This window comes from Meriones unguiculatus, chromosome 8 (assembly GCF_030254825.1).
Source record: "Meriones unguiculatus strain TT.TT164.6M chromosome 8, Bangor_MerUng_6.1, whole genome shotgun sequence".
Lineage (NCBI taxonomy): Eukaryota > Metazoa > Chordata > Mammalia > Rodentia > Muridae > Meriones > Meriones unguiculatus.
Genome location: NC_083356.1, coordinates 77,568,274 through 77,591,560, shown reverse-complemented (window position 1 = coordinate 77,591,560; position 23,287 = coordinate 77,568,274). Strand labels below are relative to the sequence as shown.

Here is a 23,287-nt window from a genome sequence, read left to right as displayed (position 1 = left end):
CAGGGTTTTTCTGTGTAGCCATGGTTGCCCTGGAATTTACTTTGTAGACCAGGCTGGCCTTGAAGTCAGAGAGCTGCTGGTCTCCCAAGTGTAAAATAAATAAAGCCACATCCAGGCTCTACGAGGCAGAAACACTTAAGTGGAAGAAGTAAAACTGTTGCTTACACCAAGATGTCTTGGGAAGGTGGGAGTGGTAGCCAGTGTTTCCCTCACTTGGAGGAAACCAGCAAACTGGTTTCCTTGGGAGCAAACTGCTATGTATTTTTCCAATGTGATCTCACTTTTCTGAGGCAGAAACAGTTTACAATGACGGGTTTTTTGTTTGTAGACCAGACTGGTCTCACACTCACAGAAATCCACCTGCCTCTGCCTCCCTGAGTGCTGGGATTATAGACATGTGTGTACCACAAAAGGTTTTTTTTGAAACAGGGTTCTCTTATGTGTAGCCCTAGCTGTCCTGAAACTTGCTTTGTACACCAGGCTGGCCTCGAACTAACAGGGATCCACCTTCCTCTGCTTCCCAAGTGCTGGATCAGAGGTGTGCGCCACCACACCCTGCCCACAAGAGGTGTTAAATGCTGAGAACTTTTAACTTTTCTTTGGGGATTCTGCACATCAGGCATGGTAGACACAGTGGGTATAGTCCACAGTACCTTCAGGGGCACACAAGACACGTGTTAATATCCTCTAAAATCATGGGAGAAAACCTGGGTGTGAGGGTGAATGCCTTTGATCTCAGCACTTGCGGTGCAGAGGCTGGCAGCTCTCTCCAAGTTCGAGGCCAGCCTGATGTACATATGAGTTCCAGGGAAGCCAGAAAGAGACCCTGCATCGAACCCCGCCCCCATCCCATCCCCCCAAAAATCAGGAGGAAAAAAAAAAAATCAACTTCAATGCTGAAGAAAATGCCTTAGTAACACAGATATCCTTGCGGCAATGTAATTGTAAAATATAAATTAGACGTAAATGTAAAATAAATAAAGCCACATCCAGGCTCTACGAGGCAGAAACACTTAAGTGGAAGAAGTAAAACTGTTGCTTACACCAAGATGTCTTGGGAAGGTGGGAGTGGTAGCCAGTGTTTCCCTCTTCCTGTTGCAGTGTCCACAAAGCAAGGTTAGGCTAGACAAAGATGAAACACAAGGTGGAAAGGGTCACCTCCTAACTACATGCTTATACAAGTGGGTTGGCCAACGTGAGCCACCGTTTTGCCTCTGAGAGCGGCAGAAGCATCTCTGGGTGTTGGCCAGCCTTGTTCCCGCTAGTCGCCACCTGGTCGGTAAACGCTGCAGTAAATACGTTTGCGTCCCAGAGGCCGGGATACAGAGGCAGCCCAGCGAGAAGCAGTAACGGGAATTAAAAACAGTTAAGTCTCCAAAGGTGACAAACGCGGACACTGCCAACCTCTAGAAAACAGCACGCAAACCTGCGCAGTAGCTTGCCCGGGAGGCGAGGGCACACGACTGCGCTTGCGCAGACCACTTTCCCCGCCCCCTTCAGGCGCGAGGGCCAGTGGGGCGGGCCGAAGCCCAGGCGGGTCTACTCCAGAGGGGCGAGCTGAGGAAGGGGCGTGGCCGTCGGGTCGGTCTCCTCCGCCCCCTTCCGGGCTCCGCAGGCTGCGCGCGCACCCTCCCCCCTTCTTTTGTGGTCCGGCCCACTGCGAGGGTGACAGGAAACCCTGTGCAAGGAGCGCCGCCATCTTGGACCAGCCCGAGGAAGATCCTGAGGGAGCCGCAGGAGCAGCCGCCGCCACCACCGCGCCTGCCGCCCGAGCGCTTGCAGCCTCAGGCCAGCCCGCCTTCCCGCCGGGGCCTCGGCCGACGGATCCCGGCTGCTCTCCCGCCGCGTCCGCACCCCGCTTCCTCGTCCTGACGTCCCCCTCCCGTCCGGAAAGCTGCCCAGCCACCAGCAACCCCCCAGGTAACCGAGGCCTCCCTCAGGGGGGCCGCCCGGCGCTGGCCTCCCTGCCCGGCCCTTCCGAGGGGCGGAGGCGAGCCCGGAGGTAGGCGGGCGGCGGCCCGGCCAGGCCCCGCAGGCCGCGGCCGGCCAGGGGGTCGGCGGAGGGCGCCGGCCTGACAGGACCCCGGGGTGGCGAGCCGCGGCCCCGTGCGGCCCCCCGGCTGCCTCGCGCCCCCCGCCCGCAGCCCGGCCCCGAGGTGCCGCGGGGAGGGTGTGTGCCCACCGCGTCCGGCCCAGCCGCGGCCTCCGCGGGCCCGGGTCCCGCCGCCCGTGCCCGCCGCTGCAGACCACCCCCGCGGCGTCTCCCCCACGCGTGTCGCGCCGTCCTGCCACCCACGAGCCCCCGCCGTGGCGTGCCCGCCCCGCCCCGCGGGCCTCGGCTTGCCAGAGGCAGCGCTTGGGCGTCTCGGGCTGGCTCCCGTGCCCTTGGAGGCCGGCGCTCCGTGGCCCCGGCTGAGGATTGGGTCCGTGGGACTGTTGGCGTTGGGGCCCTGGGAAGCCCCCGGGCAGCCTGCACGGTTTAGAACCTACACAGCGGCCAGAAATAACGAAGGAAAGAAAGTTTGGGCAGCTCGAGGATTTGAGGAAAGAAGGTGGACTGGGAATGCCAAGGCTCCACTGTGTGCCAGCCACGGGTTTAGGTGTCTTCACACATACCTTGCTTGCCTCGAGTGCCTTTCCAGAGTTTTCCACATTTTTTTTTTTTTTTAAATAAGGGGCGGGGGACCAAGTGAGGCCAGAAGTTACCATGTAGCTGAGTAATTGTGGCACACACAAACTGGCCCACACTGCCTGTTAAGGTTGGTACTACTCCATGTTCAAGGAGGGTTGAGACATACAAGACGCGACAGTTTTTGAGTAGTGGCGGCTCAGTTCCATTTTTTTTTTCCGTTTGCACTGGGTGATAACTGATGAGACCCAAAAATCTATCATGTCAACTGCTAAACTGGCAAATGCTCATTGGAGGAGACATGGTAGTAGGATTTCCTCTAGATTTCTGAGGAAAGCTGTGCTCTTGGTGGCTGCACAGGCAGGTGTTAGAAACTTTTGGAAACTTAACTGGTCATGGCATGTTGTTTCAATTACCTTTAATGTAAATGTGATCAGTGAGGACAAATTTGACCCAATAATAATCCAGCCCCCTCTTCTCCCTTTCTTTCAGCAGTTTTCTCGGGAATTCTGTGTAACTAGGAAATGGCAGTAGCAGAGTACGGCATCAAGACTCCAAAACCTTAATCTCCATGCTTCTATGGCCGAGTAAAATCGCCCAAACAGTACTGCCACTTCCTAGTTACTCAATTGACTCTAACCAAGTCTGCTAACCTCCCAGAAGCAGTGTCCTTACCTATAAAGTTCCTCAGGGTCCTTATAAAATTGTGCCCACATTTCAGAGTTATTTCACGGATTAAATAGAATTTAAAGAAAGTTCTTAGTACCAGGTTTGGCATGTAAGTGCCTGTAATTTGCTAGGCATATATAATAGGTGTTTAATATCTGTTGAATGAGTGCTGTGGAAGTAGACTCTGGGCTTAATCCTACCTGCCAGTTTAGTAGCATATTCCTTCTGACTTGGTCTCTTTAATTGTAAAATGATGTCTTTTTAGGATTAGAGATTGTTTATAAAGTAACTAGTTTATATAAGGCACTCAGTAAGTGGAGCTGTTGTAAAAATGTAAAAACCTTAGCTTGTAATAGCTATTGAAAAATCATTGGAATTAAGGCTATTTTAAAAAAAAAACTCTGCTTTGTTTTTCATGTTAAATTTTATATTTTTAAACTTTAACTTTACAATAGAGCTTGAAAATTTCTTGCAGCCAGTTTTTATAGGTATTAGGATTGCATACTCTTAACAAGACATCTAAGATAGAAATGTTAAAACTATAGCTATTGAGATGTTTTTATCATTAAAAAAATATTAGCAGTGTGGGGCTGGCAAGATGGCTCAGTAGGTAAAGGCTCTTGATGCCAAACTTGACAGCCTGAGTTGGATTCTGGAACTCAGAAGGAGAGAATGGATTCCTGCTAGTTAGTCTCTGACATCCACATGTGCGCCCACACACATACATATAAAACAAATAGCTATTAAAAAAGCTGTGGCGGTAGACAAATTACAAATACTAGCATTAAAAGATACGATATTTCAAACTTTTTAAAGTCTGCAAAACAAAGCAGTATACTGAGCATCAGTATAATGAGCATTAATACTGTATTAGCCTCAGTCAGTGTCTGCAGAGAACAGTCTTGTTCTATGAATACACTGCTCCTCCTATAGTCATCTGTGTCAGATATATAGTATCAGTAGACTAATCCTGTCAAATGCAGGTCTCATTGAATTCTGGTTAAGTACTTCTATGGAAAAAAGCACAGAATTGGGATTGCTTTCTTATTCATCCTTCTTTTTGGACATTGTTAAGCAATCCTTTATTTTTAAAAATTCATTTACATTAATTTACACAAAATGTAACCTTAAGTGATTTTTGAAAAGTTGGTCTCAGAAATGGACAGGTTTTCCAAGGTTGTACTGCTATTATGGAAAGGAAATTGACCATTTTGATTAGATTGATTATTAGATTAACTATGGAAGTTTTATGTCCAGCTGACTAACAGGTAGAGTAGCATTCCACTTCAGGGGCTTCTAAGTAAGAATGCATCCATTTTTGAGTTGCTGAAGGCAGAGACAATGTTACTTCCTTTTATGATCCTTCTTAAAAATCTTTCATAGTGGTTTGTGCTCAGTAGATACAGAGTCTTTTCATGTCTTGATGTTTAATCACAAAAGTAGTCTTGTATCCAGTGTTTATAGCAAAACCTAAAACTAAAAAGCAACATTAAGACTTTAGATCACCAGTATTTAGTGGGTTACTTTCCCCTTTACATAGCTATTTTGTTAGCTATGTAAAGCTTGTGTAGTGATCTGAGGAATAGACTACAAACAAACACATAAACACAGAGTTAAAATATAAACATATAGACAGACATGTAAAGAGTTAAAATACAAGTCTGAGAAAATGACCATTATTATTGGTTGCTTTATTTTTACTCAGAGTCCTGTACCAGCACCTTTAGAACTAGTAATTTGGGGCCAGATAGATGTCTCAGTGGATAAAAGCACCCACTGCTTGTGCAGATGCGCCAGGTTTGATTCTCAACACCCACAAAAAATTTGTAAGGGATCTGACACCCTGCTTGCCCTCTGTGCTCACAGACATGTGGGTGGTGAATATAACTGTACATGTAGGCAAAATGTTTATGCTCACAAAATATATTTTAAAAAACTCACAAAATCTTATTCAGGAAGGGGTCTGATTTTGTTTCTCATAATGGCTAGCATGTAATATATGTTAAGTAGCCATTTAGATATAAATGAATTTACTTAAGATATAATATGTCCATGACTTCATTAAGTGAAAAAAATGTGTTGCATGTTTTATGCATTGGCATATTTCACATTTAAATAAAGCTTATACATATCTTTATAATATAGGTATGTTTCATATTGAGATAAAGTTGAAAAATCCTTTGTTAAAGCAGCATTAAAGATGCTTAATATTTTAAGCACTTGATTACATAGTGCAACAATTATCAGTGCTTATAGGTCATTTTGTGAAGGTTTCTTTTGATAGCAAAGGCCAATTATTTGTTCATCTTTGCATGTTTTCAGTAATTAGTTAAGTAGAGAGCATCCTACTTTTTGGAATCAGGCACCTGAGCTCAAGTTTAGGTCTGCCATTTACTAACTTTGAACATTGGACAAAGTAGTAAATTTCTCCAAATCTTAAGTTCTTCAATTTTTGCATGAAAATAATAATAGCTTTATAAAGTTGTAGGAATTAAGAATTAGTATAGGGAAAAGTTACACAGATCAAATGTTCCTTCTCATTATTATAGTTTGTTAACTGTAATATTAATAATTATCAATACTATTAATTATCTGAAGTTGTAGTTTCTTATATCTGTGTACATTCAAATGTAATATTTTAATATTTCTTATTGGAGTGTTAAACTAGAAGCAAAGGAGTGAAAGGTCTGTGCCTTAAAGCATCAGCTTCCTGGCGCAGTGTGTAGTCACCTGGAGGAGTCAGGGTGGCACTGTTTTTTAAAAGGGAATTTCTGTTGTTAATAGTGCTAGATACAGTATAGACTTGTCCAGACTGCCTGAGCGAGACTTACTGCTTTCCTCCTGAGATCATTTCCTCATTTGTAAAATGAGGAAACTAGTAGCAGTCTAAGGACAGCAGTAGAGATGAAGTCATACTTAGAGTATTGCCTGGCACTTATTAAGTGCCCATATATTGAAACTTTAGCAATTGTTACTAGTTCACAAACTTTTCATCACATATTTAATGATGCCTGTTGTTGTTACTGCAGCAATCTTTTTTTTTCTTTAGAAAAACCAAAGGCCTTGAAGGAGATCTTATGTGAACTTTATCCAACTAATTTTTATTAGGAAAAGAAAATGCAACAAAGGGTGACACTTCCTGTAGTTATAGACTCAAAAGGCTGAGGCAGGAATATTATAAATGGATGATGTAGTGAGTCCCATGCAAGTCTGGATGATATGAGACCTTGTTTTACAAAACAAAACTGCAAGAAATCACACAACTGCATTTTAATCACACAAGTTCTAGAATGTTGCCAAACCCTCCCTCTGCCTGCCCTATCCCTCACCCCACAGGATTTCTCTGTGTAGCCGTGGTTGTTCTGGACCCACTTTGTAGACCAGGCTGACCTCACAGAGGTCCACCTGTCTCTTGCCTCCCTAGCGCTGGGATTAAAGGCGTGAACCACCAGGCCTGTCCTGCCAAAGCATCTTTTTTTTTTTTTTTTTTTTTTTTGTTATTTATTTATTCAATTTATTTTTATTTTATGTGCACTGGTGTTTTGCCTGCATGTCTGTCAATGGGTGTCAGATCTTGGAGTTACAGACAGTTGTGAACTGCTATGTGGATGCTGGGAAATGAACCCGGGTTCTCTGGAAGAGCAGTCAGTGTTTTTAACTGCCGAGCCATCTCTCCAGCCCCAAAGCTCTTTTTAAATCAGTGGAAATTGAGGTTGAGTGGACTTATATTTTAAATGTGAACTAACCAACATTTCTTACTCACTACTCACATTCCCCAATCCTTGCCTGCCTTTAACCTTTGAGCTTTAAAAACAAACTTGCCCTTAAATAACAGGAATATTTTTTTCTCTTTCTAAAGCTAAGCAAAAATATTTCACTCAGTGTAAATATTTTTATCAGTGCCATGGTTTATGTTCAAAAAATGAGGTTAAGAAAGCCTTTGTTCAAGCAGTTTTGAGCATAGTTAAAAGGAGTCCCTTGCATATAACTACTGTAAACATGTAATTTTGATTGACTATTTACCAGGTTCTTATTTTTAAATAAATATTTTCTGCCTTTGTCTACAGAGATGACTACATGTGGGGTTTTTGTTTGTTTGTTTGTTTGTTTTTGTTTTTGAGATAGCATCTCATGTAGCTAAGGCTATCCTCAAACTCATTATGTAGCTGAGGCTGATCTTGAACTCCTCACCTGATCCTCTTTTCTGAGTGCTAGATTATAGGCCTTTGCCACTGGGTCTTGTTTATATGTGAAGCTGGGTCTTGGTACATGCTAGTCAAACACTATCAATTGAGATACATCCCCAAGACTGTCTTCCTGTTTATGTTTTTAGGGTTTTTATTTGCAATTGTAAAAGAAACTCTAATCAAAAAATTGTGGTGAAATAAAAACAAAGAATCAGTGTTCATCCTGAAATAGTGATTATTTATTTGGAAAACTACTATATTAATGCTTATTTTTTAAATTCTCAAAAGTCATCATTTTAGTTGATATTTATAGAATACTAATTCTGACAACTATCATGTACATAAAGTAGCTCAACTAGAATTGAATTATAAGTTCATGATTGCTCCTAGAACACTTGTGACTTTGGGACTGTTTAAAGGCCATAATTCTTGGGTGTTATGTGCTGGGGCTTGAAGCCAGGGCCTTGGCATGCTAAGCATGCATCCAGCACTAAGATACGTCACATGCCCTGTAATTTCAGTTAGTTATTTACTTGTTTCTTCATTGTCTATCCATCTATTTATTTGTTTAATTTATGAGAGGGTCTCACTGCATAGTCCTGGCTGTCCTGGAACTCACTATACAGACTAGGCTGGCCTCAAAGTCACAAGAGATCCACCTGCCTCTGCCTCCCTTAGTGCTGGATTTTAACATACTGAAATAGAAAGAAGCAAAGCATGTATACAAAATTTTAGTCAGAAGAAGGAAAGAAAATAGAAACATCAAGAGGAAGAGTGAAAGAGAAACTAATTCACAGGTTAAATGATTACTTTGGAGTTTTATGAATTAAAAACTAATTAGAAAAAAAGAATGTACTGCAATACATACAGAAAAGAAATTACAACATGTTAAGAATTCAATAATCCTGAAAGTTAATTTGAGGATTTCTCTCACCCCTTGTTATTAGTAGCTAGTTCAGAGATCTGGTAAATAATTTAGATCAAGTTTAACCTTGAGGCTTTGTGTGTGTGGGGGGGCAGTGTTTCTCTGTCTTGGAATCTGCTCTTGGAAGCAGAGATCCTCCTGCTTCTGCCTCCCAAATGCTGGGATTGAAGGCATGCGCCACTCCCCTGCCTAGTTTAAGGCTAGTTTATTTTAAATTTTGAGTCCTTGTATTATCTGGAAAAGAGGTAAGAGAGACGATGTTTAGGATCCCAGCTGATCTAACTAGAAAAACTCCTCCTGAAAGAACTGGTTAAGGGAGTTTCTGTGATGTGAAGGACTGATTAGAAATTTGTCACAACATGCTGGGTGCATTGAGAGCAAGGTATGGACTTGTGTTGAGTGTTGTCAGTGCAGCAAAGTGAGATGACTGTGTAATTATATGAGGTGTTCTTTAGTTTTCTGTACTTAAGAATTTCTGGTTTTTGATTATTCACCTATTGTAGATTTTTTATAGATTCAATTTCATTTTGTTGAAATTTTATTTGAAATATAGCATAAAGTTATCACAAAATATTCATTAAAACACTAGAAAGTAAACATTTTGAACAGTTAATAAGTCACTTGGTGTGTATGATTTTTGTTTTTCCTTAGCTGAAAACTGATGAAAACAAATTCATTAGATATTATTATCGGTATTAGAATGTGTTTCTCTAGAACCTAACACAGTGTTAGACATGTTAAGGCACGTGAATTACTTGGGAAGATTTTTGTTGTTGAGATACAGGTCTTTTTATTGTTCAAGTTGACCTCAAAATTCTGGATTTACAGAATCCTTCAACTCCTGAGTGTGGGCTGGGACTAACATGCCTGCCACTGTGTTTATGAGATTAAAAGTTGTTATTACAAAGGAAAGAAATTAGGTTTTTTTTTTTAAGTTAAGTCTACTTGATGATTAAGGAGTAGGCTATGATCCTTAGAAGTATCTTAATTGTAAGCTTTTGACTTTCGTAAGTGTGAGTACAGCTTTATAGTATTATTTCTCAACTCCTAGAATGGTATGCAGAATGCACTTAATGTGTTTTTAATAATTAAATATTACATTAAGTTGAGCTCTGTGAAATTGTCAATAATAATTGTTCTTTTAAAAATTTTACAGGAACAACAATTTCATGTGATTCAGTCTAATTTGGACATCAATTGATGTGGATTACATGCTTGTTCTTTAGATTCTTTGTTAAGTATTGATTTGTACTAGAGGATGAAGTTATTTTGTATTTCGTGATTACTTCCGATACCATAATTAATTTGGTGAGCTTATGAGGAGCTTATGAGGAAAAGGATCTTAAAGGGAGAAGGAACGATCTACTGATGTTTTACTTAAGTTATGTTTGACTTAAGATATTCTTTTTTGAAAGATTTTCAGAATAGCAGTTGTTTTTGGATATTTCCTAAAGTTATACTTTGGAGTGTTTTGAAACACATTTTTCAGATTTTTGTGGATCACAGGAGAATATTAAAGTAACATCCATTCAAGAGAGAATTTATGATCAGTTTGGAAATTTTACTGACGTAGATCAAAATTTTGTGTAATCAGTGTGCCTTCTTAATATGTATGATATATTTAGAAGACGAGTATGTATTTATGTTTGCAATATATTTGCCTTTTGAAAGAGTAGCAGTAACCTGTGAACTTTTTTCTGAATTAACATAGTTGTTTTTTTGTTTTGTTTTTAGTGCCACCATGGCAACTGCACCATACAACTACTCCTACATCTTTAAGTATATTATTATTGGTAAGTTTATTTAACTTGTATGCTTGTATTTAGCTTGTATCCTCCAAAGAACGTTAACACATGAAACATTTATATACCAATACTTAAACATACTGTTAACAGAAGTACATGATTTGTTGACTTCAGTACTGAAGCTTTTTTATGACGATAAATATGTCTTTTGCATCATGGCCCTGGGCATTTATCTAGTTTCTTTTGGGGCACTAGTGAAATGATGGTGCTATTCTTCAGGGCCTCCTACAAACTTGTTAGTGTTGGGGATGAAATTAATTTCCTGCTAGAGCTGAAATGTCCCAATGTCGTAAAAGTTTTCAGGTCCCCTTAAATTCCAAAATTGGTAGAGAACACTTCTTGACTCAGTCAGGTATATGTGTCTGTGTGTTTGCATAGAATATACATACGTATGTATATAAGACTAGAATAGTTTTGTTTTCTCTTTAAGTGTCAAGACTTTGTTCAAGTTGTCTTAACTTGTTTTTCCATGAATAGTTATAAATGTATAACAGGTGAAAGGCCAGGTCCAGCGCTGGGTTGTAGAGCAGAGCTCTTACAAGTGTGCCCTGCCTGTTTGGTTTGATTTCAGTGTGGAAAACAAAACAAACTGTAAATAAATAAATAAACGGAAAGCTTATGTCTTTTGCTTTGGTGTCAGGTTTATATAGCTTTGTGAGTTGATATTTATAGTAATGTAGAGGTAAAACAAGAGACATAGTGAGCTAAGCTTCCAAAATTAATTTATTTGTTTCTGCTTGCTCTTGGGTTAGTTCATTTGCATAGACCAATAAATGCAATTTGGGTACCCTCCTGTTAAAAAAAAATTCCATTGCCTCCGGCACAGTGGCTTATGCCTGTAATCCCAGCACTGGGGAAACAGAGGCAGGCCTCTGTGAATTCCGAGGCCAGCCTGGTCTACAAAGGAAGTCCAGACAGCTAAGGCTACACAGAGAAACCCTGTCTCAGAAAAAAAAAAAAAAATTCCACTACAGTAATTTTTCTGTTACAGGCTCTCTTCAACTTGTTGGCTGTTTACTAAACAGTAATTTACAACCAAATTCTGTCCTGCTAAAAGTTAGGAGTGGTCAGTTTGTCTTATGGATTCATTATAAAGGAGGAAGATGCAGGTGTTCCACATCTTCAGAAAGTTGTGATATGTGTGATATGCTGAGTGCAGCAGTCTTTGCATATGATTATAAGAGTAAAAATTGAGAAATATAACTGCCTCTTGAAGTTTCCTTTCCTTTTTTTTTTTTAAACAGGGGATATGGGAGTAGGAAAATCTTGCTTACTTCATCAATTTACAGAAAAAAAATGTAAGTTCAGTATGAAAGGTAAAAAAGATGAGTAGCTTACTTTATTGTCACATTCTCTACATTTTAAGAAAGTATTAACTTTCAGTGTACTTTATGCATTTGACTATAACCTGTTTCTGTATTTATACTTGGGTTTTTAAAGTGCCATGATATGTTCTTTCTTTTCTTTTTTAATGATAGGACTAAAGGCATGTGCTACCACACCCGGTTCCATGGTTATTTTTCTAAAGTTTGTTTTTTAAGTGTGTGTTTGTGTGTTGGTATTTGTAGGGTTATGTGCCTGTAAGTGCAGGTCCAGAGACCTTAGATCCCCTAGAGTTGGAGTGAGTCACAGGTGGTTGTGAGCTGTCTTGATGTGGTTGCTGGGAACCAAACTTGGGTCATCTGCAAGATCACTGCACACTTTTAGTTGCTGAGCCATCTCTTTAGCCCCAAGTGCCATGAATTTTTTAATAGGTGCAGATAAAATGCAGTATTATTGTCATTTAAATTCTTTTTTAAAAATTCATGATATATGATCAGATTCTCTGATTCTTCTTTATTTATATGTAAATAAAGGCAGGGTCTCACTGTAGCTCTGGCTGACCTGGAGTGGACTATCTAGACCAAGTTATCCTCACAGAGCTCTGCTTACCTCTGCCTCCTGAGTACTGGGATTAAAGATGTGTACTACCATGGTACCACCATGGCAGGCTGTTTTGAGTTCTTGATGATGCAGACATATAATTAATTTTTAATTAATTAATTCTTATTTTTTGAGACAGGGTTTCTTTATGTAACCTTGACTGTCCTGGAACTTGCTCTGTAGCCTAGACTGACCTCAAACTCACATAGATTTGCTTGCCTCTGTCTCCCAAGTGCTGGGATTAAAAGTGTTTGCTACCACCACTTGGTGTAAATTAATTTTTGAAATGTGTAAAATGTTAAATTTAAATAACCTCATTTTACTTTAAATATATATATTTAACTGTTTATTTGTGTGTGTGTGTGTGTATGCATGAGCATTCATGAGCATGCATGTATGTATATTATGTATGTGTGTATGCATGAGCATGCATGTATGTATATTATGTATGTGTATGCTACATGTGGGCTGGTACCCACAGAGGTCAAAAGAGAATGTTGGGTTGCCTGGAGTTGGAAGTTACAGTTGTTAGTTGTTCAGTGTAGGTGGTGCAGGGAACTAGACCCCAATCCTTTGGAAGGACAGTAAAGGTTCTTAATCACTGTGCCATCTCTCCAGCTCCCCAACCCTAAAATGTATTATCTTAAACTTTTTTTTCTGTATGTATCATTTATTTACTATAATCAGTAGTTTTGAAATACTAAATAGAATTCTTTCTGTCTTTATGACTAGCTAGGATTTAGAGTACAATCTTATCACTGGTGGCGGAGGAAGAGAGCAATATGTTCTAATTGATAAGCAAAATATAATTGAGATTATGACATTTTTATTCTGCTTATCACAAAGGTTTTTGAAATTTGCATATTTTCTATTCTCCAACAGTTATGGCTGATTGTCCTCACACAATTGGTGTTGAATTTGGTACAAGAATAATTGAAGTTAGTGGCCAAAAAATCAAACTGCAGATTTGGGATACAGCAGGACAGGAACGGTTCAGAGCTGTTACACGGAGCTACTATAGAGGAGCTGCGGGTGCACTGATGGTGTATGACATCACCAGGTAAGACGATGTCCCACTTGGGAGTAGACCACTACTTTGGGCAGTGTGGTTTAATTTTAATTGATTTAGGCCTTCTTTAGTTTGTAATTGGATGACTGTAAATTAATTTATTTGGGTTTTATGATTTATACTCCAAAGCCGTGAAAAAAAATCTAAGTAACATGTTGATTTTTTTTTCTCTGAGGTTGGTTAAAGAAAGGCTTTGAAATAATGGGGACACTAGAAAAGAACACAGTCTGGGAAGCAGTGTCGGTTGTTTGCAGAGAGTTGGCTTATATGAAACTTGCACCTCAGAAAGGCAAGCTAGTGCTGAGGACTTGCTGTATTCATTCTGTTAAAATTGACACCCTCTGCAAATAGGCCAAGTGAGGAGTGAGTGAAATACTTTTATTATAGAAGCATGATAGACTGAAACAGACCCTTTGTTCTCATCTATACAAAAGAGGCTCTTTTTTTTTTTTTTTTACATATTTGACTTTTTGACATTTAGATAGTGGTTTATGTATAATTCTTTAATTCATTTTTCTACCACGAATTGAAGTGACTTAAAACACTGCATCAGGATTCAATTCATGACAATATGGCTATTTCTGGAAACTCAGCATTTGACATGAAGTCACAAAACAGGAATATAAAGAATTGACTTTGGAGCATGTAGCAAACTGCCATTTACTAGACCTGAACATTTTTCCCGCTGTAAGGTAAAAATGAACTGGTCGCCTTTCATGATGATGTAGAGTATCAGCCAAAAGCACCCTTAAGAAGAGCCCTTCCTTAGGAGATAGAGATAAATGAGCAGGACCAAGTGACAGCTGCATATTGTTTCTGTGTGGGAAAAAGCTTTATGAAGAGTCAGAGAACCTGAGCATAAGAAGACTCTGAGATGTGCACAGAAAAGGAGCTCCTTGTAACATTCCTGACTTTGACAGACTCTTAAAAATGCTGCCTTAGAGTACTAATAGGGACTGATTATAATTATGTACAGAAGCTTTAATCCCAGCACTTACGGAGGCAGAGGCAGATGGATTGCTCAGAGTTTGAGGCCAGCCTGGTCTACAAAGCAAGTCCAGGACAGTCAAGGCTACAACAAAACAAAATAAAACATGTACATAAAGCCTCAGTAAGTTCTCAGCAAACAGTAAAACAAGTCTTAATTCTTTTCACTGTCCTGGGCAGTTGGTAACATGATCAGTAAATGGTCTTGCGGGTAGACTGTAAACTTGGCTGCTGTAGAGAGCTGCCTCCTCGTGAATTATTATTGCCTCCTGAAGACTTGAAGTAATTAAAAATCCCATACATTATCAGTACATTTAAATATGATGTGTGCTTAAAATGCAATTTATTTTGCTTTTAAACATATTTTAATTGTTGTAATACTGTGGTAAAATTTATGTGTATTCAAGTGATCAAAAGCACTTCATATGGAAACAGCAGAAATGTCCATCAGCTAAAGAAATGGATACTCATCAGGTAGCATTTCCACACAACTGTTTTTGAGCTGTAAAAAGGATGATTGATACATGCTATATGTAAGTGTAAAAGGCCAATGTGGTTCTGTGTATTTATCTAGAACAGGCAAATTCATAAGGCAGGAAGACGATTAGAGGTAGTTGTTGGGCAAAAGATTTTTCTTTTGAGGTCCTGTGAGTGTTCTAGAATTTTATAGTAGTGATATTCAAAGTAAATTGTATTTTTAAAGGGTTTATGGTGATTCATTGTCAATATAATTTGCTGAGAAAAATACTTTAGGTGTTAGGTTCATAGGTGACTTTTGACAATTCATAGTCATAGGTTGGTGGTAGAGTTAATGACACTATTTTCTATCAGTTTTTTTCTAATCTTTGATATTTTGTATCTTAGAAGCTTCTGGTTTAGTAATACTTTTTATCTTTGGCATTCACTTGTAATTGTTTACAAAGGCACTTTCCTAAATTAACAGTGAAGCTTATCATCATGTCAGTTGTTTTGCCAAACAGTCAGAATGCAGTTAATACTCTGGTAAATGTATCGTTAAGTCAAGAAGAAAGCTGAGCCATTCTAACCCAGAGCCTGTCTGTATGTAGATTTATTTCTTTTGTTAGGGACAATATGATAGTGCAAATGACACTATGCTTTATAAACTTACTCAGATGAAGTGGGAAAATGCCATAGTCTGAATCTCTAGATGATTTAATTCCCACATAAATATGAGTTATAAGATATAAGCTTTCTTTCTGGTAGCTGAGGTTTTAAATTTCTAGATTATTAATGCCTTTCTTAAAGGTAGTTTTAAAATCTGTATATTAGCTTACTCCAGATTAGTTATCTGGGCATGGTGTCACATGCCTATAATTCTAGCATTTAGGAGGCAGAGGCAGGAGGATCAAAAATAAGTGGGTAGTGTAGAAACACTAGCTTAAAAAAAAAAAGAAAGGAATTTAGGAAAGATAAATTATGTACTAATTTAGTATATCTGTCTTATTTCTGACTGAAAATTATAATTTGAAGGTAGATGCAAAAATATTTTTCTCTTGAGTATATTACTGGCTAGACATTTTGGTACTTTTCTTTATTTTATGATTAGAAAATCTGGATAATTTCAAGGAATGTTTTTACTCTAAATTACAAAACTTGATCTGAATATTCTATGTTCCTTGCTTGTGGATTGGTGTGTTTATGTATATGCTTTTAAATACTTCTTGTGTCATTTCTATAGTTGGACATTGAACTATCTAAAAATGAGTTTGTGGCCAGGTATGATGGCACACACCTGTAATCCAGGACATGGGATTACTGAGGGAAAGTTGGCTTAGGAGAGGGAAGATGGCTTGAACTACAGAGTGAGACCTTGTTTCAAAAAACAAAACAAAGTTTGGCTAGATTTTTGAGAATTTTGCTGGTTCTATTTACAGCTCTTCTTTGGAGTAGCCATCTGGTCAAAGTAGAAATACACATAGTTGGGATCTTTTGATTAAAGTCTGTATATGTATATATATGTTTATATATGTGTGTTTACTTGCTTGTTTTTGAGACAAGGCCTCACTGTATAAGCTGTAGTACAAGGAATTCATTTACGGTCCTTATGGCCTCAAACTCAGGACTTTTGTTCCCTACCCCAGCCTTTGAATTGCTGGGATTACATGTGTGTGACACATCACACCTCGCTCTCTTGTTTTCTACAAATGGCAATTGTATGTAGAATCAACACATTTTAATTTTAACTTTTGCAGAAGAAGTACATATAACCACTTAAGCAGCTGGTTGACAGACGCAAGGAATCTCACCAATCCAAATACTGTAAGTCAACACCTCACTTTATAAGAGATTTAAAATCTAAACCAAACAGGCACGCTTTGTTCTGGTGAGATTTTATTATGTGGGTACTATGAATAAGAGACTGTTCCCTCATTCATTCATCCATCCATCCATCCACCCACCCACTAATCCATTCATTCATTCATTTATTCATATTTTCTTTGGTGCTAGAGATCCAGGCCTCATGTATGCTAGGCAGATAGATGATCTGCCATGAAGCTACATCTCCAGCCCCAGCTAATTGAAGAAAACTTTTAGTTTTGGCTGATTTCAGGTTTCTATTTTATTATACTTGTTATATTTGGATCTTAAAAAAAAAAAAGCCATGAATGAGATGCTCTCAAGTAGAATTGTTATAATCTGAATTATAATTTAAAAAGCATCTGGATTAAGTTTGTAAAATATTACTGTTGGAGGAAACTGGACAAAATGGTACAAGGGTTCTTTTTGATTTTTTTTCTTTTATAATTGCATGTGAATTTGTAATTATCTGAGTAAAATGTCAACTAAAAGTAACTATTTAAATAATTAACTTCTTAACCAGACTGAAAAGATACTGAGATGTTAAAGGACAACTACCAAGCTAGATTTCACAGTATACAAAGATAAACATTTGCCTCTGGTCCTCAAGGGGTTATTGTCTAGCACAGAGAGAGAACCTTCAGGTTTACAGAGAAGCCATACAACCACCTGAAAGATGAATTAGAAATGTGGTGAATAGTGCAGTAACAGTGAATGCAGGGTGAGCAGGGCTGTTTGGAGATGCCAGCTTTATAGGCATCAGGGATGTTAGTAGGTAACCCGGAGGGTGCTGCAAGAACAGTGAGAAGACAGGTCTACATCTCACTTAGCTTTTGTACCTCCTGTACCTGCCAGAGGTCTGGTCCGGTGAGCATGTGCGTGAGTAACAAGAGACCTGTGTTGCTAGTGTGGAGCCTAGAATGTTTGTCTCCATTCATTCCAAACTCGTTGTTGCAATACATGCAGACCTATTGGTAAATGTTCATAGTAACTTTTTATTTGTGTTAACTAAAAACCAAAATCAGTCCAGATGCTCTGAGCACTGTGAATAGCAAACAGTTTGGTGCATGCATCTACCATATGGCAAACTATTTAACTACACAGGAGGAATTGTCATAACAGTATCAGCTCTGGTGAATCTTAAGAGAATTTTGATGTTTAAAAAGTTTACATATTCTATGATTCCATTACATTTCAAAATGATAGCGCTGTAGATAGATGGAGAACAAATTAGTGGTGGCCAGGGGTTGGTTAGTGGTGGGGTATGTGGGTGGTATAACTGAAGAAACAGCACAGCAGTTTCTTTGTGATGATGTGATAGTTCTGTGCCCCGATGCAGTGACATTCTGGAACGTGGCTAACACTGCACAGAACCACACACGGACACAGCCACATAAGCAAGTGTTTGAAAAAATTGACATCTAAGACCCTGTAATTGTACCAGTGTCAGTTCTCTGGTTTTGAGATTATACCATGGCTCTGTAAGTTGCTGAAAATTAAAAATGTTTTTTGAAACTCAGTTCAAATTACTGTTTTCTATGAAATTGTCTTTGGTTCTTACTGAAAAAAAGAATGTATTTCTCATTTTTGTTTTTAGTATACTACAACCTCTCAGATGGGTGGGCATTGAAGATTGGAGGTTGATGTGTGGTTGGGAAAGAGAGAATACTTTTTGAAGAATTTGTGGTAGAGAGGAGTGCTGGGGATTAAAGCCAGAGAGCCTGGTGCCTCGTCAGCGAACGCTCTGACAGTCTACAAGGCAGTATTTCTTGATTTGAATTCCTTTCTTATAATGGCCCTATACTAGGCTTTTTTTTAAATTGATTGTGTCATTATTTTGTTGTTCAAATGACTATGAACTGTTTGTGAACATTATTTTCCCTTCTCAGTGGTCACTTGCTCTTTGAAGAATGATCTTGTGTTGTACCAAACCATTGTATGAAAACGATTGATTAGTTCACTTGTCCCAAATATTTGAAAGTGGAAGAACCAACTACTGATGTTATGTGGAAAAAAATGAGGGGAACCACTTTTTGGTTGAAATCATTAATTTCTAACATATCTGTATCTTGTTGGAAGGGGAAGAAAGGTAGAAGAGGAGCTGGTATCTTCCCCTTTTGTGCCCCAAATAACGACCTTGGGAAACCACTTTGTTTCTCAGGGTTCCCTTTAGTCTTTTAGCATAATTTTACTTGCATAGATGATTCTGAAGTAGCTAACAGGGGTGTGATATTTAACCTATGCCATATGTGCTCCATCCCCAGCTTCTTCCATAGATAGACACAAACATTGCTGATTAGTTGCTAGAAATTTACACCTCTCCTGGGAGAGTATCAGCTAGGACAGTATTGCCTCTAGGTTACAGTTTGCATTCTCTTAGGGTTCTAATGCCCTCTTAGCTAACTCTATCTTATTTGCATTTAATGAAGGTAATTACTGTTACCCTGAAAGAATTAAACTACTGGTTTTCAGACTTCCTCAGGGTCCCAGAATATTTTGAGAATCTGAAAAACCACAAGCCTTCTCCAGGGGAATGCTCATGTTTACTGTACTTAATTTTAGGACATTCTTACTAATCCGGTTTATTCTTTGGCCTACACCAGGTATGAACAAACTGGCATGTGGGCTATATTCACCTAATGAGTGGCTTGCTTTTGTATTTTTAAGGGATTTGTAACAACAATAAAAGTAATATTCAGTAAGACTTGTGTAAGGACCTAAATACACATTTTTTACAGCAGGTTGTGAACCCCTGGGCCTAGCATGTTGCCAGAGTCCTTCTTAGTGTTGTTGCCTTTATGGTCTTTAGTCCAGGGCACTTAGGCCTTGTTTTTTTTCCTTTCAAGGCTTTTATATTTGAGAATTTTGATGGTTATTTTTGTTCTAAGATGTCTTTTCTTTTGTTCACAAATTAGGTAATAATTCTCATAGGAAATAAAGCAGATTTGGAAGCACAGAGAGATGTTACCTATGAAGAAGCCAAACAGTTTGCTGAGGAAAACGGTGGGTTTAAGACTTTTTAACACTCATTTGTGGGAGTTTTAAAGGAAATGTGGTTTAGATCATGCAGGTTATTTGATAGCTTTTTTAAAAATTCGATTCAGAATGTCAATGAGGAAATAAAGTATTTGTTTCTCTGATACATGCTCTAGTAGTGCAGCTACTAAATGACAAGTACAGCTCTGCCCTGACACATGCTTCCCTGTGAGTACTATAGTAGTGCTGACAGCTGTGGGAGCCTTACTCAGATGCGACTGAGAAGTGCTCTTGACAGCCTGCAATGTCCTAATTATACTCTGAATTTTATTTTTAGGCTTATTGTTCCTTGAAGCAAGTGCAAAAACGTAAGTATGGCTAAAATGTGGATCATATTTCAGGTACATGCAGAGTAGAAACGTGTGCTGTGCAAGTGGATGATGTCTGTAGACATGCTTGTGAATTGTACTGCACAGTGAGGCTGTGTACAGTGCCCACAGCAGGAAGAACAGTAAGCAGAAGCTTCTGTTTCACACTGCAAGAGAATGTGAAGTTTTGCCCTTAAAGGGTTGTACCTCATTGTGCCCATTGGTAACGGGGTTAATAAATGAAACTTTGCTTACATTTCACAAGTGTTTGACTTTCACAACTGAGGTTGAGTTTGGTATCTTGGACCTAAGCTTGGCCAACTTGTTTACACAGCACTTTGATCACATTAAAGAATGATTCAAGGACATACTCAGTGGCTAATGAGCCACAGTGAACACTTCCTGATCATTCTTGGAGTTCCAGCATTAATCCCAGCATTCCCAGTCATCGTCCTGTATCACGCCAGGCAAGGGCAGACCAACCTGTTCTTGTTTATTTACTTCTGTTCTTAGTTCTAAGAGAAACGAGGTGTGAACATGGCTAAGCATGACTATGTCACCATCAAATGATAAAAATAGCATAGTTTATATATGGCTGTTTATAAAATAATGGAAAGCCTGGAATCCTGTCAGTATATTTGAAGAAGTCTTGTTTGGAGACCCTGCTCTCATTTCAGAAGTGGTTGTCTCAGTCGTCATGTAACATGTTAACATAGCACTACAATGAGTAGAAGATGTAAACATGCAAACTGAGTTTAGAAACAGCTCAGTACTGTGTTGTGTGCTCACCACCAAAAACCTTTCCCACGCTGTTCTTTTAGCTCAGTCTTCTGGTAATCTCTTATTAGATGACAGTGGCTAAGTGGAAGACATCATGGCGGTTCACTAAAGGTTAGCAGAAGGTCAGTGTAAATGCCTTACGTTTTCTAGAAAGCTGTGGTTTGTGAATAAAGTTGTTGATTGTCTCTTAGGGGAGAGAATGTAGAAGATGCTTTTCTTGAGGCTGCCAAGAAAATTTATCAGAACATTCAGGATGGAAGCCTGGATCTGAATGCTGCCGAGTCTGGTGTACAACACAAACCCTCAGCCCCGCAGGGAGGACGGCTAACCAGTGAACCCCAACCCCAGAGAGAAGGCTGTGGCTGCTAGTGACCTCTTTGCTCTGGCCCCTCATTTGACCTTTCACCTCTGTCTGTTGGAAGCAGTACTTTTTACTGCCTCCTTGTCTTCTGTACATCTTACTGGGTTTAATTAAAAAAAGAAAAAAACAACTCTTGTAAAAACAGTTTAACAATACTAAACTGCTAAACAACTAGATGTAATCAGGTTATCAAAGGCAAGTAGAGTAATAAATCTCTCCTGCATGGTAAATCTAGACTCCCCCCTTTGATTGTCCTTGTGATAGGTTTGTCACCGATATGATTTAAACTGAGCACTGATGCTGGACTCGATTTTTACCTTCCCTTTGGCAAGGCTTTGTCTCACTGTACGGTTTAAATTTGATATCTTCAGCTTTTCTCCCATCTTTAAACTGTTCAAGTATGTCTGTTGTAGCCAGTAAGTTCATTGCTGGGAAATGACTTCTTATGGTAGAGAAAGGGGTCTGCAACTGCTTTTATTTCTGTTGGATAAATTCCCTGTTGTAGGGGTGGCATTTTTCTTGATGAGGTTTGCTTCCGTCTTAGCCTTGCACAGGGAAAAAAAACCCATTTATCTTTTCTTGTGCTTAATTAATAGCTTTATCTTTTTTTCCCTTATTTTTACACTATTTTGTCCTTTTCTCTTTAACAGAAAGTAAATATGTATAAAATTTGAAGGAACCTAACTAACAATACCTTCTGTGTATATTATTTTAATGAAGAAAATAAATTGATTACTGGCATTGGAACAGTATAAAATACCAGTTTGTACAGTGTGACCTATATGTGACCATGTTACTCTCTTCCATTTCACACAAGGAAATAGACACAACTGCAGTTCACAAGTAATACTGGCTCCACTCCTTGGTGCTGGCAGTGTTTGGGGACAGACATAATGCTGGAAAGAGCTCCTGGCATCAGCGGAAACACTAGCGGATTCTATTCCATCTTTGCACTGTGGCTTACCTGCTGATTTTCTTAACTGTTCTCGTGTAATCAACATGCTAACATGCTTTTCTTTTTGTAAACATTTTGTGTTATAGGCTGCATTCTTGCCTTACTGTATAGAAAAAGGAAAAAAGCTGGGTTTAATATTGCACATTTTAAGCTTTTATACCTTTATCTTGGAATGGTCAACTTCTGGACCATATAGCCAGAACCAGGTCTGCTATTAAGGGATTTTAAATTGTGCATTTTAAACACTACAGTGAAATAGTTTAATATTTTCCCTTGTGTTCATAGTTAAGGGGCTATTTTATGTCATGTTGGCATAAATTGTTTTGTAAAAGGGAAAGTGTTTTTAAATGTGTACACTGACATAAAGTAAGTTACTACTTTGCACTGGTGGTATGGCCACAGAAAAAAACAGATCTTTAGACAGCATGTGCTTCAGTCAGTTCTTCACTTCTCTTGGTTGATTTCTAGCTGAGTTTAAAGTGGCTGGGAATTGAGAGGTCCTTGGAAGTGCGCGTAGCTAAGTCCGAGCACATTATATAAAATGCTCTCAGCTCAGTGGTGTGTTTAAAATACACATTTTAAATCCCTCTTTACCAGACACTAATGTAAAAGTACATCTTTCTGGATTATAAACGTGTTAGTTCCAGAGTTTTGTATAGTCAATGTTAAATAAAAGCCAAAACTGGAATGTGCAGAAAATAGGATTCGATTTATTTGTGGATTCACCTTTTTGTCCATGTCTAACTTAAAGGAATCTTGGAGTAGAATGGTATATTCTGTTAAAGACTTTACAGTGATTTATTTGCTTACACTGTTGCATCACAAGGGATTCGCCCAGGGACCATGACCTGCTGGTGTGTGTATATATTTACAAAACAAAACCAATTGCCCATCAGGATATAAGGTAGCAGTCATACCATAAAGATCTTTGGCTTGTTTAGGTGCAATACCCCAGTTCCCAAAGTTAATGACAGTGGGTCTTCATTGTTTTTGTGACAGAAGGATTTATTCAGATTGCTGTACTCTTCATTTGATGTAACAAAATGCTATTATCTAAATATTTGTAAATAAAGTACCTGTATCTAGATTAAGTTGAACGTAGTTGCATTATTTTTGAACTGTAAGACTTTTCAGATGAATCTGTGAACTGTCAGTTTTTATTGTAGCATTGTGCTTAGTGTATGGTGAGGTCTGCATAACACATGAACTTCTAATTGAGGTGGTGTCTATCCATGTATAATGCATCTTTGAGGCCAGCCCATTGGTGGCTGATAGTGTGTGTTTTCCCTTTACTCTATGTGGGGCCAAATTCTATTTGCATGTGTAATTGCTGT

The 23,287-nt window shown here is 39.0% G+C and overlaps 2 protein-coding genes across 3 annotated transcripts in view; one reads left to right on the top strand and one right to left on the bottom strand.

Moving 5' to 3' along the window:
* The window catches only part of Cntrl (centriolin), a 327,805-nt gene that overhangs the window by 226,727 nt on the left and 77,791 nt on the right, over nucleotides 1–23,287 (bottom strand). The gene's annotated exons all lie outside the window — the stretch shown is intronic.
* Nucleotides 1,788–23,044, top strand: Rab14 (RAB14, member RAS oncogene family). Of its 2 annotated transcripts, XM_021653678.2 has the most exons (8): nucleotides 1,788–1,920; nucleotides 10,145–10,203; nucleotides 11,460–11,513; nucleotides 13,021–13,198; nucleotides 16,408–16,474; nucleotides 19,429–19,516; nucleotides 19,827–19,857; nucleotides 20,829–23,044. In XM_021653678.2, the coding sequence occupies exons 2-8, from the start codon at nucleotides 10,152–10,154 to the stop codon at nucleotides 21,004–21,006; spliced, it is 648 nt and encodes a 215-aa protein (XP_021509353.1). In that variant the 5' UTR covers nucleotides 1,788–1,920; nucleotides 10,145–10,151; the 3' UTR covers nucleotides 21,007–23,044. The 2 variants fall into 2 exon arrangements, with proteins under 2 accessions (XP_021509353.1, XP_060246020.1); XM_060390037.1 differs by lacking the exon at nucleotides 11,460–11,513.